The sequence below is a fragment of the Scophthalmus maximus genome, chromosome 5 (assembly GCF_022379125.1).
Source record: "Scophthalmus maximus strain ysfricsl-2021 chromosome 5, ASM2237912v1, whole genome shotgun sequence".
In the NCBI taxonomy this organism is placed as follows: domain Eukaryota; kingdom Metazoa; phylum Chordata; class Actinopteri; order Pleuronectiformes; family Scophthalmidae; genus Scophthalmus; species Scophthalmus maximus.
In genome coordinates, this window is record NC_061519.1 from 22,958,136 (window position 1) to 22,980,000 (window position 21,865).

Here is a 21,865-nt window from a genome sequence, read left to right on the forward strand (position 1 = left end):
GGCCGGTCTTGTGACTCTGGATAACTGTAAGCTGCTCAAACTGAGTTTTATTATCAGCCAACAAGAGCAGCTTTGACCTTTCCAATCTACTTTTATATTCATCTTTCCCGCAGCGTCTTTTAAGTTATGAGAAATACGCCGTGCGGCATATGGCACATAACATGCTGCCTCTGCAGTGTTTATAAAAATGTTAAAAAGAAAAAAAAGATTTATTTCACAATTCCCTCGCACTACTTATTCAAACTTGAGCAGAGCTGTGATGCAAATTTGCCAATTAATGCTGAAAAGTCATTTTGACCCTCCCTCAACTGAGAATCACGACTGTCACTGTAAAACCTTGAAGGTCGACTTTTGATGATTGCCTCATTACCGATTGACACCTGAGGTGTATTACATTACATTTGGAATGTGGATTGATGTGTTGGTTTGGATTTGAATATTTGGTATGGGCCCACAAATATGTCTCGACCGTCAGTTTATGTCGACATTCAGAGAAAATGTGTTTTGGTTTATTACAATGCTTTTTTGCATGAATCTAAAACTTTGAATGTCTTCCATTAAGAAATATTCTAAATCCAATCACTTTTGATAAAAACGTTTTGGCCTGAATTTCATTTGTACAAATCATCAAGGTTTTAAAGTGACAGTGACATTGTGTTTGTAATACGCACTGCGGTCACATGACGGCAGCCATGTTGCATTTCTGTACCTCCTAATTTTGCCACGGTGAAATGCCAGTCTGGTCATCCTTCCAGTTGTCCGTCGACCCCTCTCTTCCCTTTTGTGTTTTGCTGTCTCCCCCCCCCCCCCCCATTTCCTCTCCTGATGTCCTTGTTAATGTGATTAATTCAGTGCTGGTGTCTTCCTCTCTGCCTCTCTTCCAGATGATCACTCCCGTGTCAGGCTGCAGGCCCTGGAGGGGGAACAGAGCTCCGATTACATTAATGCAAATTACGTTGATGTAAGTACACACACCGACTGCGCCACCAATGCAAAGGTCACTGCGCTTCCTCTCGGGGAGGGAGAGGGCGCTGGTGCCGCCGTCACGGGGGGCCTCGGGGACAAAGCATCTCCTGCTGCCTGCCCATCACACACACACACACACACACACACACACACACACACACACATTGCCTTTATATTCAGATGCGGAGGGCTGCCGTACCGCTGTATTTATTGGATATATTAAGAGGAATAAAGATCAGACTCTGAGTCTGGGGAAGAGAAAAGAGACACCAGCCCACAAGGGCAAGTGAGGTCATATTTTTTGATTTTTGGCTTTGAACAACGGCATTTTGAGGACCAAAAAAGGGAGAATGAAAAGCAGAGCAGTTCCACAGATGATTAATTAGCGAAGTTGTAATGATGAATAAGACGGAAATACTAGATAAACGTACAAAGAGAACACGGTATTTTGCCGTGGAAAGCAGCTGGAAACCGAGCAAATGCTCGGAACCGTTCAAAGTCATTGCTATGGCAAATGTAATTACTCTGCTGCTTTGTTGTATCAAACTCATGCACCACGTTCACTGAGATTACGGTTCGGTTAATTTCAGGCAAGTGAAGCTAATTGGTCGAGGCCCGGGAACAGTTGTAACTGCTGGTTGTCAATGAAATTTAAACAGCGAAAAAATCCTGGTGTCGAAGACGATTTGTACGCCCAAGCATCCCCCCCCCCCCCTGCCTCCAGCCTAAGATGTTTTGCTACACAATGACTAAGTCACGGCCACTGTTCGCATGGTTCTTCCTCTAAAGAGGTAAATATGGGTCATTTCAAGCGTTTGAACAAACCAGCGCCACGTTGTCACCTTTCTGTTGAGGCCAGTTTTGAAAAGATGGCCGACCCGCATCAGCATCAGCATCGCTCTGCTTCACATCTGCACCGGGCTGCTGCCGCCCTCTCCTCCACCGGGGAACACTCTTTCGGTAGACTAGCGTTGACGCAACAGTCGATCGACTGCACAGTCGCTTAGTTACACCCCTTTACCACGGGAGAGCACTGCTCTTACATGCACTCAAGTGACTTGGCATAGCTTCACAGTAAGTAAAAGTCATTAAAAGAGTGGCGTGAGACATGCCGCCCGTTAAAAACAGATCTAACTCACTCCACGCAGACGATATGGAACCGCCTGATCTGACCTGATTTGCTGTTTGTAGAAGTGTTAGTAGCGGGATGTGACCAATCACAGCAGCTCATCGGCCCCCGTGAGCGGATGCCTCCACTCCATGTGTAATGGGCTGCTGATGTACCTGACTCCCTAAGTGGTTCCCTGCTCAGGAGAGAACTCTCCCTCTCTCTCGCTCCGTCTCCCAGCTTCTCTCCTTCCCCGCCCCTCTAATGTGGTAATTTGTAATCTCTTGTTACGCCTTCAAACATAAATTCATAATGCAAGGTGTGCCGCGGTAAATGCAGGGGGCTTAAATTATTTACCTCTCCTACTATTCAGTTTATGGTCCATTATGCTGCGGAGAAGACTCTCACAATAGAGAGGGCCCCATTATAAGATAAGAATAAACGCATATTAAAAAAGGGCCCTGATTGAAAAGGATTTCCACTGCACTGCCAGCTTCGTCGGAGAAGTACTTAGTAGAAATGCAGGCAGATGGGTAATGATGTTTTTGCTCTTCAGAAAGCTTTTTAACCCATCTAAAAGCTTGTCCTGCCCAATAAACTCTTATATGTAGAACATTTCCCACAGCGTTTGTTATTGTACTCTGTTATACTGCCGACTATTTCCTTGTCGTGTGCGAGGAAGCAGAGCCAGTCGGCTGCGTGTATATCTCTTCTCCGCAGCTGATTGAGAAATTTTCACAAGCATTTCGGAGGCGAGGGCAACACGTTTTTTGACGGGCAGTTGTCTGCAGAGTTCCGTTCGCGAGCGCAAGGGGCACTAACAGATTTGCTGGGGCTTCGCACCGCATACGGGAGTAATGCGCCGGTGTGATGACATTGCAAGCGGCCGCAGAAATCAAGTCACTCAGGCGCCTTCAGCCCTGTCCCTGAAATGTAACATGTTCCTTTACAACTGGTCTGCGGCTTCAAAACTCCAGGTTAAATAATTTAATCCACATAACAGGGCAATGTATTTCATTTTGTTTTGCTCACAGTGGCGTGACAATTCTTTCTTTTTGTGCGTTGCTTTTGGCAACTTTGGTTAGGATTAGGAAAAGAGGCCACACTTGAGTCCGCACAGACCTAAGGGGATGTGTTGATTTTGTCAATATTTAACCGAAACCACGACCCCTCTCTAACCACAACCAAGTGCTTTTATATTCGGAGACTAATCACACCTGGGACACAAACCTCCGTCTTGCGCATTTGCAAATCCAACCATCCATCCTCTGGCTGGATTAGTCCAGCATGCAGCCCGGGGGCAGAACCGAGCTGTGGGCCCCTGCTGACCCGCTGCTTGGTTAAACACAATATTATTGAGGAATATGCAAATTGTGGCACGCGGCACTCTACAGCAGTGGTGTTTAGCCTCTTCTCTGCTTGTGGAGAATAAGAAAATCCCAAATTAGACGAATGCGGAGGTGTTAAAAGTCTAACATACAGATAACATAAATATTTTATTTCCTACTTTTAATTGAACATGCGATTAATCTTGGGAACCCCTGACTCACAATTAGTCCCTCTAAAGTTGAATTGATATTGTACTTGTTATGTTTATTGCAATGAATGAATACACAAATCTTCCCTGAAGCTCCCGGGGCCTCGGGGCAGATCCTGGCTTTGTTGTGTTCGAGAAGTGTGAGGCCGGATCACAAAGACTTTTATGTAGTGCGGTAGGAGTAAAAGAGTAATAAAGACGACACTGCATTGTAAATGCATATGGCAAAGCAAATAAATAGTATATGAAGGCATTTTCCAGGTGATGGTGTTGGCACCCCAGATCTGCAAAAGTGTGCTGTCTAACGATATTCAGGCCGAAAATACAAATTCATGCCCGCAGGCGAAAAGCACTTCAGACTGCATATTTTAGACGTTCAGCGCCCCACTGTTACTGGAAAGAATGAATGTAAAATGATGATTGCAATAAGCAATGCAGCGAAAAATACAGAGAGCATTGCGCATGTTCAATTCCTCCGGTGATGTACACGTCCCTGGAAACAAAAGCCCGTTCAATTAATAATTTCAACATTGACATTTCCGCATTCATCTCTTTAGAAGAAAACGCACCAATGCACCTTATTGTTAACGTGCCTATTAAAAGCTGCAAGCTCATTTATAGTAAGCTCTACTCACCTGACAGTCACTGTCAGCCCCCCCCCCCTAATCCGACACCGTACCGGGCCCCCACTCCACTTGTCAGAACATACATGAAAGCACAAACAAATCTCCTCCTCAGTCCAGAGATAAAGAAGTCATTAAAAATGGAGGACAGCTGAATAGCTGAAGGAGCCCCGTGGATGAGGGAGAGGGGGGGGGGGGGAGCGAGGAGAATATCCTTTGTGTCTTCTCCCCACTTCATTGGAGGAGCGTTAATCACGGTCCAAGTTAAATTGAATATGAGTGAGATAAGCAGAGCAGCAGGGGCGGGTGGGGGGTGTGTAGGGGTGGGTGGGTGGGTGTGTGTGTGTGTGTGTGTGTGTGTGTGTGTGTGTGTGTGTGTGTGTGTGTGTGTGTGTGTGTGTGTGTGTGTGTGTGTGTGGGGGGGGGGGGACAATCAAGAGGAGGCCGGGCTGGCGGAAGAGCCTTTAAGTCCTAATGTTTTGTTTCCTGCCTCACATCTCCGGAGAGGAGACAAGGAATTGGACAAATAAAAACTTGAAGGGATTAGAGTAATCCGAGAGACTAGAGAGCCTGTTGTGCAGATCAGTGCTGTTAGTTGTATCTCGGGGATTATCGGCACTTTGGCTGCTCATTCCAGAGGTGTGCCGCATATAGGCTGCGCGCGCCGGGGAGAGTGTTTATGCGGCGGCATCCGTCACGAGCCGTGCATATTCTCCTCAGCCGGGCTGGTGTTGAAACAAAGAGCTGCATGCGTGTACACTGCAAAAGTGAAGACAGCTGGCCACAGACACACTGTGCACGGCGTTTCTCCAACGGAGCGCGCGTTTGTCAAAGAATTCCTCCCTCAGGTGGAGCGGCAACGGCTCTAAGAGTTCATTTGAGCGGAGACGTTACAGCTACTGTTGCAACAAAAAGCAAAAAAAAACAACTGACAAAATATCAAAGTCCGTGTGTGTGTTTGTCTGAGAGAAATTGTCTGCTTTTTTTTTTTTTCACACGAGTGGGAGGAAAGTGAAGTGACGTTCCTTATTCTCTTTTCAGGGCTACCACAGGCCGAACCACTACATCGCGACTCAAGGTAAGAATAAAACTTTCTTTAAAGAAAACAAAAAAAAACAATCACGAGGCACTCTGACCTCGGGAACGTGTGGGCGTGTGTGAGAATAAGGGGCTTTGTTTTTGCTTTTGGAGGTGTGTGTGTGTGTGTGGGGGGGGGGGGGGGGCCCCGAATGCGTGGAGGTGTTCACGCATATCTCGCCGCGCGTCCCCGTCGTTGTTTACATACTGGGGCGTCCCGTCCGGGGCCGCTGGGGGAATAATGAACAGGCGAGAGGGTTGTCGTGCAAATGCCGTGCATTTTTCTTATCAGAACTTTTATGGTTACTGTCGGGCCGCAGCCACGCCGTACAACGCCTCGGCAACAGCTGTTCACCTTGGACCAGGAACCGGAACCATCCCCCCCCCCCCACCTCGGTGTTCCCTCCTAAAACCTCCCCTCTGCTGCCAACCAACCGCAGAACCGTTCCGCACTTAAACACTGATGTGCAATACAGTCAACGCATGTGACAGAACACATCAACAGGGTCGCTACAACACGCTCTCGCAAACTCCTCTCTGATGCTCAGTCGACTGTGCGTTCGGGGAATCTGTTGGCGTTCAGTGGACACACACACACACACACACACACACACACACACACACACACACAAACGACGCACGCCCATGCACCTCCGAGCGAGCAGGGCGGCACGCGCTTTCTCCCTCCGTCTCGTTTGCTCTTGCTCTCCATCGGCGGCGTCGGAGCGATTCATCAGACAGTCTGGGAGAAAGCTGAATAAATAAATGGATTAGCTGACACGTACAGGCACATTTTGTCACTGTGTTAATCTGGCAGGCGGATTCGCCGGGGCCAGGAGTACTTACCGTGACCCCCAGAGGTTAAGTCTGATTGATGGTTAATTGTTATGAATTTTTTTTTGGGGGGGGGGGGGGGGCGGCGTCGAGAGCTCTATGTTGCGTTTCCGCTCAAGGAAGAAGAAAGAAAATCAGTGATGGGGAGGGAAAAAAAGTGAAGAGGCGTTTTTGACGAAGAGGCCTTAATGGATTCACAATCTGCTTTTGCGGAGCTGGGAGTTGCATAATTACCTGTTTATTAGTGCATCGCTTCTCTTCCTCAGTGTCTCAATTAAAACAGCCCCTCCGTTTGCCCTTAAATCGGGGAAGAGACGGCACACCGAGCAGGCGGGGGCCGCTCAGTTTGTCCGTCTGCCTGTGTGCAACAGCGCCCGGTACATGCTGACCACTGAGACGAGCAGTCGAGGAACTGATTCGCGGCTGTCAAGTGCCCACTCTCTCCTGCGGGGGGGGGGGGGGCTTCGCCTCACTGCAACAAGCCGCTCTAACGGGCACATTTCGCCCCTGAAAAGGGATTTCAACCGGACCATTGAAACGCCTGCACTTGTCCCGCAGTCATTAAGAGCATTCTATAATTCGTTCTTTTTATTTAAATGCATGTGTAGATCATCAGTCAAAGAAACGGTGCGAAACAGAAGCCCTCCCTGAGATGAAAAGCTCAAGAAGCCAAACATGTTTCCATTCAAGTTAATTAGCCCCTGCGTTCGCATTGAGCTTGCATAATAAGTCCTCATTTTCCATTGACTGTATCGCAAGCGAGATAAGGCTTTTCAGTGTGTAGAGCCATCCAGCGCGAACGAGTGGAAGCGTGCGTGCGTGCGTGCGTGCGTGCGTGCGTGCGTGTGCAAACATCTGTATTCTCCAGGAGAGCAGGCCCCTTTTATAATTCATCATCAGCTCCGGCAGACTGACAGGAAGGAAGGCTCACATTGCTGACACCAAGGCAGAGAGCAGCCACAGATGATAAGGAAGCCAGACACAGACCCGTCTCTCTCAGTCAGACAAACTGCATACTGTAGCACCTGAGAAGAGAACCTGGGCATTGGCACCGGAGCTGAAAATGAGGAAGTAGTCTGCTCCCCCACACCCCCCCATCCCCCCATCCCCCCATCCCCCCCCCCGCACGCAGTAAAGTTTCCACAGTGAGTGACACTTCCACTCGCAAGTCCACCGGGACCAGCGGTAGCTCAGACAGTGACGGCACCTACAGTAGTGCCGGATAAGCTAAAAAGTCTTTGTCGTAAATTGGTTGCGAGGGTGGTGGAGGAAGGGGGTGTGTGTGTGTGTGTGTGTGTGTGTGTGTGTGTGTGTGTGGGGGGGGATGGTGCTTAATATGGCAGGCGTGTGGGATAGCGTTGTCCCCGCTCACTTACGCTATAAACTACAATGACACTCATTAGTTTGGGGTTTATTGACGAGTCCCTTTGCTCTGTCAAGGTGAGGATGGCAGGTAGAACAGCTGTCACTCCATAAAAGCCTCATCACCCGAGCTCTGCGCGTCATTATGTAGGTCATTCTCTCAACCAGGACTCTTGCTCTTTTCTTTTTTTTTTTGCTGCGGCAGAACAACAAGTGACTCTCAGTAATTCACCAGATCTAGCATCAGCTCACCTACTTAGCAGATTGTGCGCGTGCGTGCACGCGGCGCCGTTTCTCACCGTTCGCCGCTGTCCACTTTTTATGTCCAGCGGATTGTTTCTGAAATAGGGACCGATGCGACCTGAGTTCCGTTCCCGGTGGAAACGGCGAATTGCGCTGAATCCAGGGCACGAACGGCGCCGATAAGTCCCAGCATCCTCCTGGTGATGTGGAAAATATTCATGATGCGGGATTTCATCAAGCCCCCCCCCCCCTCCCCCTCCGGTCGCCGCTGCTCTTCCCCTCCCCTCCTTCCCGAGCGGCAAATGTCACCAGCAGCGCCAAAGTTTTTATTATTTACAGGTTAACATCCCGAACCCCAGCGGGGGATGAGAAGGGGTGGCAGACAGAAAGAGAGAGAGAGGGAGAGCAAATCAATGATAAGTGAGTGTACATTATGCCAAACGCCTGCCTGCCTGTAATATTAATGGCCAAGATGGGAACATGGCCCCGTGTTTGTCGGCGGCGTGTGTACGCGCGCGCATTTCATCAAGAGTTTTGCGGCGTACCTGGCTGGGGGATTTCTACAGCTGTCACACTCCTTGCTGGAGGAGGAGGGAACGGGCCCTGGTTCCCAAAACACAGCGTCGGCTGCGGCAGCATTAGCTCTCCGACAGCTGGAAGTGAAGCTCCTACTGGTGTTCTTCCTCGGCGAAGTGCCTCCTCCGACGGCTCCGGGCACGCCGCGCCGGAAACGAGGCTTGTGCCTCCCCCAGCGGGCCGCCTCTCTCCAATGACCTTAGTCTTTGACACTGGAAGCAGTGTCACTCACCAAGGCCTCTGCCCCAGAGATGAATAATGACTTTGTTTGAAGCACGGTTCCTGCGTCTCCCAAATCGTCCTGGATGAGCATTTTTCCCCAAACTACGCGGATTATTTTAGGAACAGATCATGACCGCTGTTAAAAAAGGAATCGATTTGGACCGTTGGCAGGAGACTGGAGCCGAACAGCTGTCTCCAATGTCAGAGTCCCGCACTCTGTTCACCCGGCCAGCCCTCGTGTCCACAATAACTGTTATGGTCCCATTGCAACGCTATACTACTTCCTGAAAGACGAGGGCCATTATTCACGCGACCACAAAGAGGACACTTGTCGAGGAAGACGTGGGAGGTTTCAAGAGTTTGAACAAACGAGCATGAGATGGAAATGTCACCAAACAATATATAGCACAGCTCCGACATGCTGTGAGGGAAAACGCCAACTTTTGGATCCACGGAGAGTCGGCTTTCCAGTGAAGATTGGTGAAAACCAATGAGCCTCAGAAGTATCCAAGTTCCCCTCCGTCCCCGGAGGTTTCCGATAATCTCCAGAGGCTGTTCAACACGGCAGCTACGAAATGTATTTGATGGCGAAGACGTCTCTGTTCCCAGCGGCGTATTCGTTCGGGAGCCATGCTGGCTTCCCTCCGTGTCATCAAGTTCAGCGCTGCCCAGCACCTCATCCCGCATCTCCGCATGCATATGGAAGCATAAATTGGCTTGGCTGAAGTTTGGCAAGGAGTCTCCCGCTGGGTGAATTACCATCATAATGCCAAGTGCGATTGTGTTACTGAAGTCCTACTCACCAGCTGTCCCGCTCCTCTCAGTCCCCCCCCCCCCCCCCCCCCCCCCTCCCAAACTTGTCAGCAGTGCGCATCCTTCCTCGGGGAACAAAGTGTAGGAGGCGGCGGCGTGGGCGGCTCGATCGGGTCTGCGTAGTAACTGGAAAGAATGGAAGTGACTGGATTTGGAGATTGAGGTCCGACGGTTAAAATCGAGCACCAACCGCCGCCGCCGCCGCCGCCGCCACGTGCAAAGCAGAGGAAGAGAGGGAATACAAATGGAAGATGCCGAGGAGTTTTGTTCCAAATTTCTCGGTTTCCAATTGGGATGGAAACAAGTCGGCAGAAGTTCATATCTCACTTTTTTTTTTTACTATTATATGCTGCAAAATGTTCTTGTTATCCAAAGAGAGGTGCATGAGCAGGCTGCCAGCAGTCGCACCCGGATGGTGGAGATGATGGCTCATTTTGATCCCCTTTTCTTTTTTTTCTCCCCCAGAAATCTCATTGCCGAGTTTTGTGAAAAATGGAAGTGAGTCTAACTCTGCCACGCGAGGCTGTGCTAGAGCACAATCCGAGGCTACACAGTCAAGAGCTGTTTATGCACTACAGCAAGCAGATCAAACACGGCTTGATCAGTCAAGTGAATAAAATGTTGATGACACTTTGCTGATGGCCCCGAGGGAAATCAGCTTGTTGCGGGAGACACGCGCCAATAAGGGGCACAAACGGAACAATGATAGAAAAAAAGAGGACGAAAAGGCAACTGGTGTCTTCTGGCCTGATATGAGGTATCGCACGGAGTGGAAGAGACACAGAGAGAGAACGAAGGGAGGGTGGAGAAAGAGGACAAGCACCAAAGGTCCCCAAATGATCAATTAAGACTTTAGTTATACATAAGGTAATGCAGTTAGATTTGGCAGGAAGGATTTTGCTGGAGCTCTCAAAGAATCTCCTTTCTTGAATGTTAGATAAACCAACACAGTTACAGCGATGATGTTATAATGTCCGTGCTGTACACCTGCATGATTCTGACCATAGGCTGTATGTAAGAAATGGACGTAATCACGAGGTCCGGAAAAGAAAATTGAAGCTAATGTGGAAGTGCCTGAAGCCGGTATTCTCTGGAATGACCAGCAGAGGGCGACTCCCCTTGTCGCAAAAAGAAGTCCGTTTCTATGGACACACTTGATTTATAACGTCAGTAAACATTTTAAACAAACTGAGGAGTTTATTGTTCCAAATCGCTAGTTTCAAGTCTTCTTCAATACAGCATGATGTTCATGATGTAAACTTTAGTGTAAAAAAGACGATAACACGCGGTTTATATCGTAGTGTGGGTACAGCGTGATTGACAGCTGGTCTGTCCAATCGGTGCATGGTTGCAGGTGTAGGTGGACGAGCTCTCAATGAGGCCGCCACCCCCGCCTGGTTGCAAAAAAAAACAAGATGGCGCTGGTCAAAATGCTGAACTCGAGGCTTCAAAATGAACAATCGGCTTGACCAAGGCCAACTTCAGTGCTTCTTCTCGAAACGATAAAAGCATTGATTTTTATTTTTCATAATTAAACTCGATTACAGTTTGTGCGCATTCAGAACGAAAATTTTGATTTCAATATGTTTCATGATCTTATTCTTCTAAACAAAGGCGAGGCCCCTTCGAGGCAAATAATCCCAAATTGTCAACGGAACGCCATGTCGTTCCTGATGAGCGGGCCGTTGCCTCGTGTGCCCGGTGACGAGCAGTAAGGACTCAGTGATATTCCATAGCTAATTCTATTTACAATGGGGGCTTTGTGGTGACGGCACATAGCAAGTAATGTGATCGCATCATGTCTGGTTCAATTTCGATGGTCTCTCTCTCTCCCCTTCTATCTCACAGAAACAGAAATGCCCCCAAAATGCTTGAAAAAAAATCAGCCGTAATTATGGAAATCTTTTTGAGGGAGTGACACACTGTTTTTTTGGGGGGGGGTTTTTTGAAACGATAGATGTTGGTGTTGAATTGGATATGAAAGCTAAGGATCTGAGTCGATATCGAGACCAGTTGTCGGAGCGCAGAAACGGTGAAACAAATTAAAGTGACTGTTTTGACACAACCTGTTCTTCAAGCAGTCTCCGGGCCCAAAAGGTTATTAAATTTATTCATGAATGACAAAGGAAGACAAACACTTAATCGTTTTTCGCCTGGGCCATGTTGTGTCGTAGCTTGTGTCTCTGTGTGTGTGTGTGTGTGCGCGCGCATAATCTGTCATGTCTCCAGGTAATCCGGGCCCGCGCGGGAGAATGCCCAACTGTGGAGATTTGCATTTACTAATTAATTTGTCAGAAGTAATCTTTTTTTTCTTTTTCTTTTTTTTTTTCCTCTTTCCGACTTCGGTTCTTGATTAAAACTAATATTAATAATCTTAATTAACCAGAATAATAATTAAACTTCCAATCAATCCACAATTATTGCTCGGCGAAGTTTTAAATATTGGAGGCGGCGGGATGGCTCCCTGCTCATTTAATTCGACGTTCACCCGACGCGTCCGGATTGGGTTCGGTGGAAAGGTTGGAGATGAGCAGATGAGGTGTGGTGGTAATTACATTGAGCTTTGCCACACACACACACAGACACACACACGCACATACACACACAGACACACACACGCACATACACACACACACACACACACACACACGCACACACACACACACGCACACACACAGACGCACACAGACACACGCACATACGCACACACATGCACATACACACACATACACACACACACACACACACACACACACACAGACACACACACGCGCACACACACTCACATACACACACACACACACATGCACACACACATGCACATACACACACACACACACACAGACGCACACACACACGTACGAGCTGTGGCCTCATCGTCACATTTGTGATGAATTCGTGCTCCTGTTTTCATTTTCGTTTGTGTTTAAGCACTTTGCGATGAATCTTTTGTGGAAAGCATCATAAATAAATCTGACTTAGCATGTTTTTTTTCAGCGCTCGATCCGAGGAGTGAAAATGGAGAGGAAATTGCTCCGTAAACTGCATTGTTGCTGTAGGACTGTAATACCTCCAAATCCCCCGTGGTTTTTTATTGTGCGCGAGTTGATCTGACTGTTGGTCGGCTTCTGTGAACAGAAAAGGAATCTTTATTGGCATGATGAAAAAAACAATGTTCCAACAGCTTGTACACAGACGAAGTAAAGTAGATATACGTGTCCACATGATGCTTTTGGGGTTTTTCCCTTTTCCTTTAGTGTGTCAAAGAGCTTGTTTGTGCAGGTCTGCTGCAAGGAGTGTTTTTTGTTTGTTTTTTTAATAAAAAACCTACATAATAATAATAATATGTTTATACTAATAATAAACATTTCTTTAGCACCTTTCATACGTTAAATCAAATAACCCGGGTACTGTACTGTGTGCAGCACATGGTGCCACATAAATACACTGTCTGTTGTCTCCCCTGCGTCAGGGCTGTGTAGCCGTCCAAGAATGAAATGAATCCTGAAGTGTTTGTGTCCAAATTCATTAGAAATGGGGGGAAAAAGTCGCCAATTTTAATTTGTGTGGACCAACCTCAAGAGGGCGTTGGGAGCCAAAATGGAGGGGAAATCATGTCTGCCTTTGACAGTCAGTTTCATATTCTCCCGACGGTGAACACTTTCACCAAGAGTCGTTGTAATATGCTATTATCTGAAATGTCTAAAGGGAAAATTTGGAGGAAAAAAATCGTTGTAAAATTCCATTCCTTCTCTCTCTCTCTCTCTCTCTGTCTCTCGAAGGCCCCATGCAGGAGACGGTCTTCGACTTCTGGCGGATGGTCTGGCAGGAGAACACGGCAGCCATCGTCATGGTGACCAACCTGGTGGAAGTGGGCAGGGTGGGTGTCAAATACATGTTCACCACGGCCACAGATCTCCAACGAGATTACCCCGCCCGCAGTCGACCGACGGTTTGATTGTATCTCAAGGCAAACGGAGCCATCTTTTTTTAATGCGTGTGCGTGTGCGTGTGTGTCTTTGAACATCAGTAGCCCAAATGTTTCTGTGCGTGTGTGTGCGCCCGTGAGTGCGTGTGCGCGCGCGCGGCTTACTGACGCATTGGGACTCGCGTGCCGCCAGCTCTTTTTCCATCTATCTGATCAGTGAGAAGAGAGAAGCAACTGATTGATGGCCTTCATTACCAGGGAGGCATCCAGGCGACTGACTACTGTTTCATCCGAGTGGCTCCATAACAGGAGATTACACTCGGCTGCAGCCACCAGCTCCTTCCAGGCTCCTCCGAGCAGAAACACCTCTTAATGTTGTGCTCATTGGCTTAAAAGAAAAAAAAGATGAGTGGGGGGGGGGGGGGGGGGGGGGCTGTTATTGAGTGGTGCGGACGGTTCATGATGATCAAACTAATAGTAGAGCTCTGACTTTTTTGCAACTGCTTGCAGCATGTAGCTTTGACTATGGAACGGGGGGGGGGGAAATCCCACAGCCCTACTTCAATTTCCCAATTTGTTCCACTTGACTCGCACTGTACTTCCTCCTGGTAAGGTTACAATCAAGAGAAAACGGGGGGTTTAACTGACGATCTAATGCTCCGACTGCCGGGGGATTTTTCTCTTAGTAATTTTAAGCACACTCGCACTGAAAGCGCCCTAAACACCGGCGCACCCTGATTTCGCTGATGTGCACAAAAAAAATTCGGTGGGGGCTTAAATGTAGCAGAGCTGATGGTGATTCACGGGCCCCCTCTCCAGGTACCTCATTAGGCCGTTCCTCTACAGTAGCCGCGCCCAGGCCCGCCCCGCCCCACACCTTCTCCACACCTGCTTAGCTGCGGCGCCGTCCTCGGCGGGGCCCGGCCCCCCGAACCGTCTGTTACATGATCCTTGTCCAATGGCGGGCGGTAGGCACAGTTGGTCACAGTGGTGGTGGCTCCACAGAGGGCCCCATAAAATCACTCCGCCATATCACAGCGGGCCATCTGCTCGGCACAGTTGCTGATGAACTCTGGGAAATCCTGGCACACGCTGATGCACGCACGCACGCACACAGACACACACGCACACACACACTCCGTCCTGCTGGTTTCGCACACAGGGGCGGCGCTCGGCGCACTTTGATGTATGAGAGATTTGGTTTGGAAGGTAGTTGTGCTGATGTGCGTGTGATGAGGTGATGCGACTCCTGCTTCTCTCTTCCATACATTTTTTTTTCCGACGAGCGAGCGAGTTCAAGGGCTGGGTGCACTCTGTCACATTCTCACAAGTGTGCACATTCAAAAGAACATCTGTATATACGCTGGCATAATTCCGCCCAAAGGCTAATTCCCCCCCACGAAAACCAGGCGCCTGATTCGGAGAGATCTAATAAGGTAATGGCTTTTGCCCAGTTCAATCTGGCTGGAAGCGGACGGTGGATTTGTGATTGTCATCGGGGATTAGTCATCGGGGGTGTCGGAGAGAGTGACCTGAAAGTCTTCCTCTGACTGTGTCACTCCACAAACCAAAATCTCATTTCATTCCTAATCAGTGCATAGACTCCAGAAATGAAAATTGAATCTGCTTGTGGCCGATGTCGCGTTTATCCCTCATCAAAAATTATCATTCCCTGATATACCTCCAAGATCTCCGTCTCTATTACCAGCCTCACTCCCTCAGTATCAAGAGTTTAATTGAACGGGGGGGGGGGGGGGGTAATTTTCACTCTTATGATACCTAATACAAGTAATATTTTCAGCGGGGTGGTTTAGATTCCTGCTGGGAAATCTGCTTTAAACAGCTGAGGGGTTATTATTTCATATTGTTATTGGATTGTCATGTCTCCCTCATCTAATTCTGGTACACTATTTATTTCATTTTTTTTTTAAATTTTTGGCCCCATTTCTCGGCGCCGATATATAGTCCAAGTTTTAAGGTGGAGAAATCCTACCCGTTGCTCTGTGCCTAGTCTGCTTTGTTGCACGGTGTTCCTCGGCGGCCTACCTTTACGGTCTCATTTTCACATTATCGACGTGAGAACGAAAAAAGCAATAATGTGAGAATGAGCTCCCCGTCGATAACATAAGATTCCCATTTACAGCAAGATCCTTGACCAGGGGGCCGAAACTGATACGAAGCAAATCTCATCTTGACTTGAAAGACATGCCCGAGAAACCGAAAATATCGGGTGGCAAATGGGAGGGAACGTTACGTGACCATTATCTTTTATTGAGGAGGAAGAAAAAGAATGGCCTGGCAACTTGCAGAGACTCAATGTACTAGTGTGTGCGCGGCAGGAAAGCATTTGCGGATGTCAACGCATTGCAGTTCGCATACAGTATGTGCCCATGTTGTCGAATAACACTCGCCCTTTTGTCGCTCTCAGGTGAAGTGCTGTAAATACTGGCCCGACGACACTGAGATCTACAGAGACATCAAGGTGACCCTGATAGAGACCGAGCTGTTGTCCGAGTACGTCATCAGGACCTTTGCCGTGGAGAAGGTAAACTCTTCAACCGGTTCACAAAGAAGACTGTGAGAGACAGCGCGCGCACGTCTTTAAAACCCTCAGCCTCGCGCCGCCTCGCACAGAGCGGATGGCGCTCGAGCGCTCAACCTCAACCTTTGACCTCTGGCAGAGCTCAGCTGGAGGAGTTGTGGGTTGTGTGCTCATGAGGACTGGAGTGGTCCCACAGAGACCACGTCACTTGATTTAAACCTATTCAGAAAAAACAGCGTATCAAGGTCATAATAATATTACTTTTGCTGCCAAGTGTGTGTGTTTTTTTAATAATTCACATTCCACATGGTCCTGGAAAATAATTGGATTTCTCTACTTTTTAGAAAACAAACACATATTTTACATTTTCAGCCGCTATTCGTTGGATCTAAGTAGAATTCAGATTTGGATCGTGGGAAGCAATGTATGCAGTCACCACCCAATGAATCACAGTCCGATTAATGGACTTAAAGCAACACTTGGATTGAAATAACTGTCACCAGTATTTTTTTTGAATTCTCTACAAACAAAAACTTTTGTCCCCAGAATAACATGAGACACAATAATATGAAAAATAAGTAATTGTGAGAGGATATAAACAGACACAACAAACACTACGTACAGTAATCAGAGTTGAATAATGTGCTGACCCTTCACAGTATAGCAGACTGTTGTTAGGAAGGATAACGTTCTGTTCACTTTATCAAATAAAGTGGTCAAATTTAAAATCTTAGTCAATTGTTATACTGATGACCAAAATGACATTTTAAGCGTGATACTGTAACTTGATGGCGCCCAAAGTAATAAGACACAAGTCCACCCGTAGAATAAACTTAAATCCCAACTCCCTGAAACTGCAGACATTTCTATTCAGATGTTAAAAACACGTTGCCCAGATAATAGATGTAAGAACCCGTGTCCCTGGAAGGGCCCGGCAGGGCTCCGAAGTGCGACAGTCGGTAAAGAAGTAAGGCCACAGCAGCCTTGAGCATCCCGTTTGCTGTAAGATAACAGAAAACTCCGCTCAAAGCCCCGCTCGAGGTTGTCCATGAAGTCTGTGTTTGTATTCAATCCGACCTCAGTGTTTGCGTTAGAAGGACCCCTCGCATTGTCTGTACACTGTGTCCCCTCTGTGTCCTCGCGCCACATCTCCGCCCGTCTCCGATGTAACACGATGACTCCACGTTCCCTCAGAGAGGGGCGCACGAGATCCGGGAGATTCGACAGTTCCACTTCACGGGCTGGCCGGACCACGGCGTGCCCTATCACGCCACGGGCCTGCTGGGCTTCATCAGGAGGGTCAAGGCCAAGACCCTGACCAACGCTGGGCCCATGGTGGTTCACTGCAGGTTGGTGTTCACGGGGAATGGCAACTGTTTCCAATCTGTCTAACCCGACGTTGTATACTTGCGTTCCACTTCTCAGCCTGAACAAGCAGTTGAAAGTATTTTTGCAGGGTTTTTTTTTTTTTTTAAATAGACCCGTGCACAACTGTAAATGTCATTGCCAGAGAAACCAGAACTTTAGACGGAAAAATGTTGTCCTGAGTAACATGGACAATGTTTTATGGAAAGGTCTGATGTCGTAGAGCTTTTTTAAACTATGCTGTTAACACTCTAAATAAAAAAAATCATTAATTTATTGTATTTAGAAGATTATGACATTTCCTCTTTCAAAAGTGACATTATTACTTTAATTTCAAGGCAAGAAATAAAAAGTTAAAAGCACCCTTCAAAATGAGACTGTTAATTGCAAATAAGAAAATATGCCTTTAAAAAAATATGAATATAAATCACCTTGTGAAAACTGTATAAGACATATTTAACCACCCTGCACGTACCCTGACATTTCCAACTTTTTGGTCTGTCATCAGCGCCGGGGCCGGCCGGACGGGCTGCTTCATCGTCATCGACATCATGCTGGACATGGCGGAGCGCGAGGGCGTGGTGGACATCTACAACTGCGTGAGGGAGCTGCGCTCGCGACGGGTCAACATGGTCCAGACTGAGGTACGGGCGAGTCTGTGTGCCACGCTGGCTTCGGCAGAGCCGGGCCCGTCCACAGAGACTCCTCAGAAAAAACATGGAGGAGTGTGGCGATGCAGCTCGACAAGCTGATGCCATCACAGGTGGATTAACTAGTATCAGCAACTAATTCTGAGCATAAGCCCCACTTCTCTGGAGCGCCAGAACAAATTGCTAGAATTAATAGTGAAGAAAGGAGCACTTTTACCAAAACAAATCATAATCTGTACATTTATTAGTCATTCATTTTGTGGCTTGAAGCATGATCCAGTAGGTGAAAGTTTTGGCAGCTTTGCCAGTGACTGAGCTTTGCCCATTATCTTTTAAAATGCAGGATAATGCGTTTTGAACCAGCGTGCGTGTGTGCATGTCGAAGAGTACTGAGCTCTCTCATAATTATAATGTAGCAATGACTAATAAGTAATAATGTAGTAATTACTACTGATTACCCATGACTACTCATGTAATAATAATACATTAATGACCCCTCAGTATTCGTGTAGTAATAATGCATTAATGACCCCTCAGTACTCATGTTATAATAATGTAATAATGACTACTGATTACCCATGAGTACTCATGTAATAATAATACATTAATGACCCCTCAGTATTCGTGTAGTAATAATGCATTAATGACCCCTCAGTACTCATGTAATAATAATGTAATAATGACTACTCATTACCCATGAGTACTCATGTAATAATAATACATTAATGACCCCTCAGTATTCGTGTAGTAATAATGCATTAATGACCCCTCAGTACTCATGTAATAATAATGTAATAATGACTACTGATTACCCATGAGTACTCATGTAATAATAATGCATTAATGACCTCTCAGTAATTATGTAGTAATAATGCATTAATGACCCCTCAGTATTCATGTAGTGATAATGTAGTAATGACTACTGATTACCCATGAGTACTTGTGTAATAATAATGCATTAATGACCCCCCTCAGTACTCATGTAGTAATAATTCGGTAATGACTACTGGGTACTCATGTACAGTAATAATAATGCAGTCCACATGTCGACAGGCGTTTTTGTGATCCCATCCCAAGATGTTCATCATGTAACTTCAACAATCCAAATAGTGGTGACTGTGATAGAAATGCTCTTCAGTGCTTGTTCACATCTGCTGGAAAGATCGGGTGAATGTGTGTGTTTATATTTACCGCAGCAGCATTAATGGCTAGGGCACGAGTGTGGATATTATTGTACATCATGTTGTCGTCTGTACATGCCACCTTTTACATTTTCAATGATAATTTCTAACAAACGACATTTACCGAAGTGCACACCCTAACTATTCCCCGGGGCGCCAAACACACTCACTTGGCAATGCATGTTACAATAAAAAGATTTAGAGGCTCGTAACCGACGGCATTTAGCTCATATCGGGGGCTGAAAACATCCCGGCTCGTCCCCGAGCTGTACGCCGGCGTTGGACCACCAAAGGACCTTTTTGAACAGCGGCCATCTGGAGGTGTCCATAGTCTCATTGAATGCATCATTTCCCCGTAATTCCCTTTAAATCACAAGCGTCATTGGACTTAATGGGCAAATGTTTCATCATTGACGTCCAAATTGGGATTTGAGTGACTGGAGACCAAATGTTGTTCACCCTGAGTCACTCTCCTCAAGTTCAGTGACCTTCAAAGTGTGTGTGTGTGTGTGTTGTGTGTGTGTGTGTGTGCGCGCACGCGTTTCCCCTCGCAGGTGTTCGGGCTCGTTGGCACAGCCCCTTTAGCCCGCGGCCAGACGCTAACTCTGCCAACGTGGTTTTAATCTGTCCGCGGAAACGCAAGGCCTTGTTGTTGTTTATGGTTCATGAGCTCAGATAAGATCTATCAATCTGCGCTCTCAGCTCCGAGCGCCTATCGCCCGCCGACCCGCTCGCCCGGCACGGGCCTCGTCACACTTCTCGGGCGGACGGGTCTCAACCTGCGCCGGACTTAAGAAATGGCAAAACATCTGTCTGTGATTCTTTAAAATCAGTGACCCCCACCGCCCCCCCCCCCCCCCTGTGCATGTGTGCGGATTTTGGTGCGAAGTGACAGCAGAGTGTCAGCTGAAAATGTCACTTCAGAAGAGATCTACATCAAGCCTCGAGCCGTGTCACCATGTCGACTGCTTGACTGACTGATGCGAGGAGGAGGAAATGTGTCGCGATTTCCTGTTTTCCGCTCCGCGTGACGTTCAGGACAGCAGGGGTTGTTTCTGTTGTTCAGCTATCGGCCTTCATCGTGACACTAATTATGCCGAAATCTCCACCTTAATACAGTCACCGGGGTTTTTTTATAGGGCCATAAAGAAAAAAACCTGAAAAGGTCGAGGGATTTTAGAACATACCTTTTTTTTTACTGGCCTCCAGATATTTTAAGTTTTTTTTTTACAAATGTCACGACGTTCTGAGTTTTATAAGAAAATTAGATCAGCTACACATCCCCCCCCCCCAAAAACTAAAATATGTAACGCAACCTTTGAACATAGGCAATGACAAATATTAGTCATAGAAACAGCCTCGGGGGTAGCGCATAATCACGGTAAGGTCGTGGAAAGGTCGTCGGATTCTTCTAGCAAAAAAAACGCAGAGGAACACTGGCTCATGTGTTTGTTTAGTGCTGCTGCCGCCGCCGTCGGCGCAGTCATGAGACTCGCGGTGGCGGGGGGGGGGGGGGGGGGGGGGGGGGCGATGGATCCGCAATGAGGATGCTGTTTCTTGCAGGAGCAGTATGTCTTCATCCACGACGCCATCTTGGAAGCGTGCCTGTGCGGCGACACCACCATACCCGCCGGTCAGCTCCGCTCCGTCTACTACGACATGAACCGCCTGGACCCGCAGACCAACTCCAGCCCCATCAAGGAGGAGTTCAGGGTGAGGACACGTGGTTTTGATTTTTTTTCACGCAACGGGACGTTGTTGTAAAAACGTGTGTGTGGCTCTCAGGTGCGGGAGGAGCTCATAACAAGAGTAAAAAAAAACCATGTTGTCTCTTGATGAACGGCGCAGTGCCCCCTCTGGGCCAATCAGTAGCAAATATATCTCTTTAATGTGTAATAGTGGGCCCCCCTCGTTGGACCAATCCCTGTTATATGAGACGCGTCACCCCCCCCCCCTCAGTTTCCTCTCAGTCGCATCAGGGGAGTCGCTAACGCAACTGATTAAAGAATTGCATTGTTAATTACCATATCGGGAGATAATTAGCAGACTCAGGACCGGCGTGTCTACCTTCTTGCGTCGGTGTATGTGACGGGCCTGTAATCTTCTGCCCTCAACCCCCCCCCCCCCCGACAGACTCTGAACATGGTGACTCCCACGCTGCGGGTGGAGGACTGCAGCATCGCCCTGCTGCCCCGGAACCACGAGAAGAACCGCTGCATGGACGTGCTGCCTCCGGACCGCTGCCTGCCCTTCCTGATCACCATCGACGGGGAGAGCTCCAACTACATCAACGCGGCGCTCATGGACGTAAGAGACGAGCACAGAGATACAGGACGTCTGAGATCAGTCTGCGTGTCCGCGGCGCGATTTGGATTCTTTCTTCACTGCGGGTTTTTAAAGTGGACCCTCTTTGTCAAACGATAATCAGTCATGTCAAATGGGATATTGGCCGTCCGACATTTAAAAGAAAGCGTCACGGTTTATTGAAATGGAGTGTCGGCCTCTCATACAATAGGAGTTATTTTATTATTTGACACTGATTTACTGAGGGGTGGACAAATAAAATGAATGACCTGAGTAGACGAGTGGATAAATACAAGCAGAAGCAGATGCGTCAACACGGGGAGCGGAGGGGTCGCTGAGTGGTTTGATGAGTATAAAAAAATGATGTGAATCATACGCCGTGGCCTTCACAGTCACCGCGTCTCAACCCGATTCAAGACTAGAAGGAGATTTTGGACCGGTGTGTGTGTGTGTGTGTGTGTGTGTGTGTGTGTGTGTGTGTGTGTGTGTGTGTGTGTGTGTGTGTGTGTGTGTGTGTGTGTGTGTGTGTGTGTG

General features: G+C 47.7%; 1 protein-coding gene across 15 annotated transcripts in view; it reads left to right on the top strand.

The window, feature by feature from the left end:
- Nucleotides 1–21,865, top strand: part of LOC118311348 (receptor-type tyrosine-protein phosphatase mu-like) — a 150,274-nt gene that overhangs the window by 121,454 nt on the left and 6,955 nt on the right. For 14 of the 15 annotated variants that reach the window (XM_035635130.2, XM_035635134.2, XM_035635132.2 and 11 more), the window contains 8 exons: nucleotides 885–961; nucleotides 5,276–5,312; nucleotides 13,144–13,241; nucleotides 15,718–15,834; nucleotides 17,026–17,180; nucleotides 17,705–17,840; nucleotides 20,591–20,740; nucleotides 21,161–21,334. In XM_035635130.2, the coding sequence (XP_035491023.2) occupies nucleotides 885–961; nucleotides 5,276–5,312; nucleotides 13,144–13,241; nucleotides 15,718–15,834; nucleotides 17,026–17,180; nucleotides 17,705–17,840; nucleotides 20,591–20,740; nucleotides 21,161–21,334 (944 nt within the window). The remainder of the gene's footprint in view (nucleotides 1–884; nucleotides 962–5,275; nucleotides 5,313–13,143; nucleotides 13,242–15,717; nucleotides 15,835–17,025; nucleotides 17,181–17,704; nucleotides 17,841–20,590; nucleotides 20,741–21,160; nucleotides 21,335–21,865) is intronic. The other variant, XM_035635131.2, reaches the window with a different exon arrangement.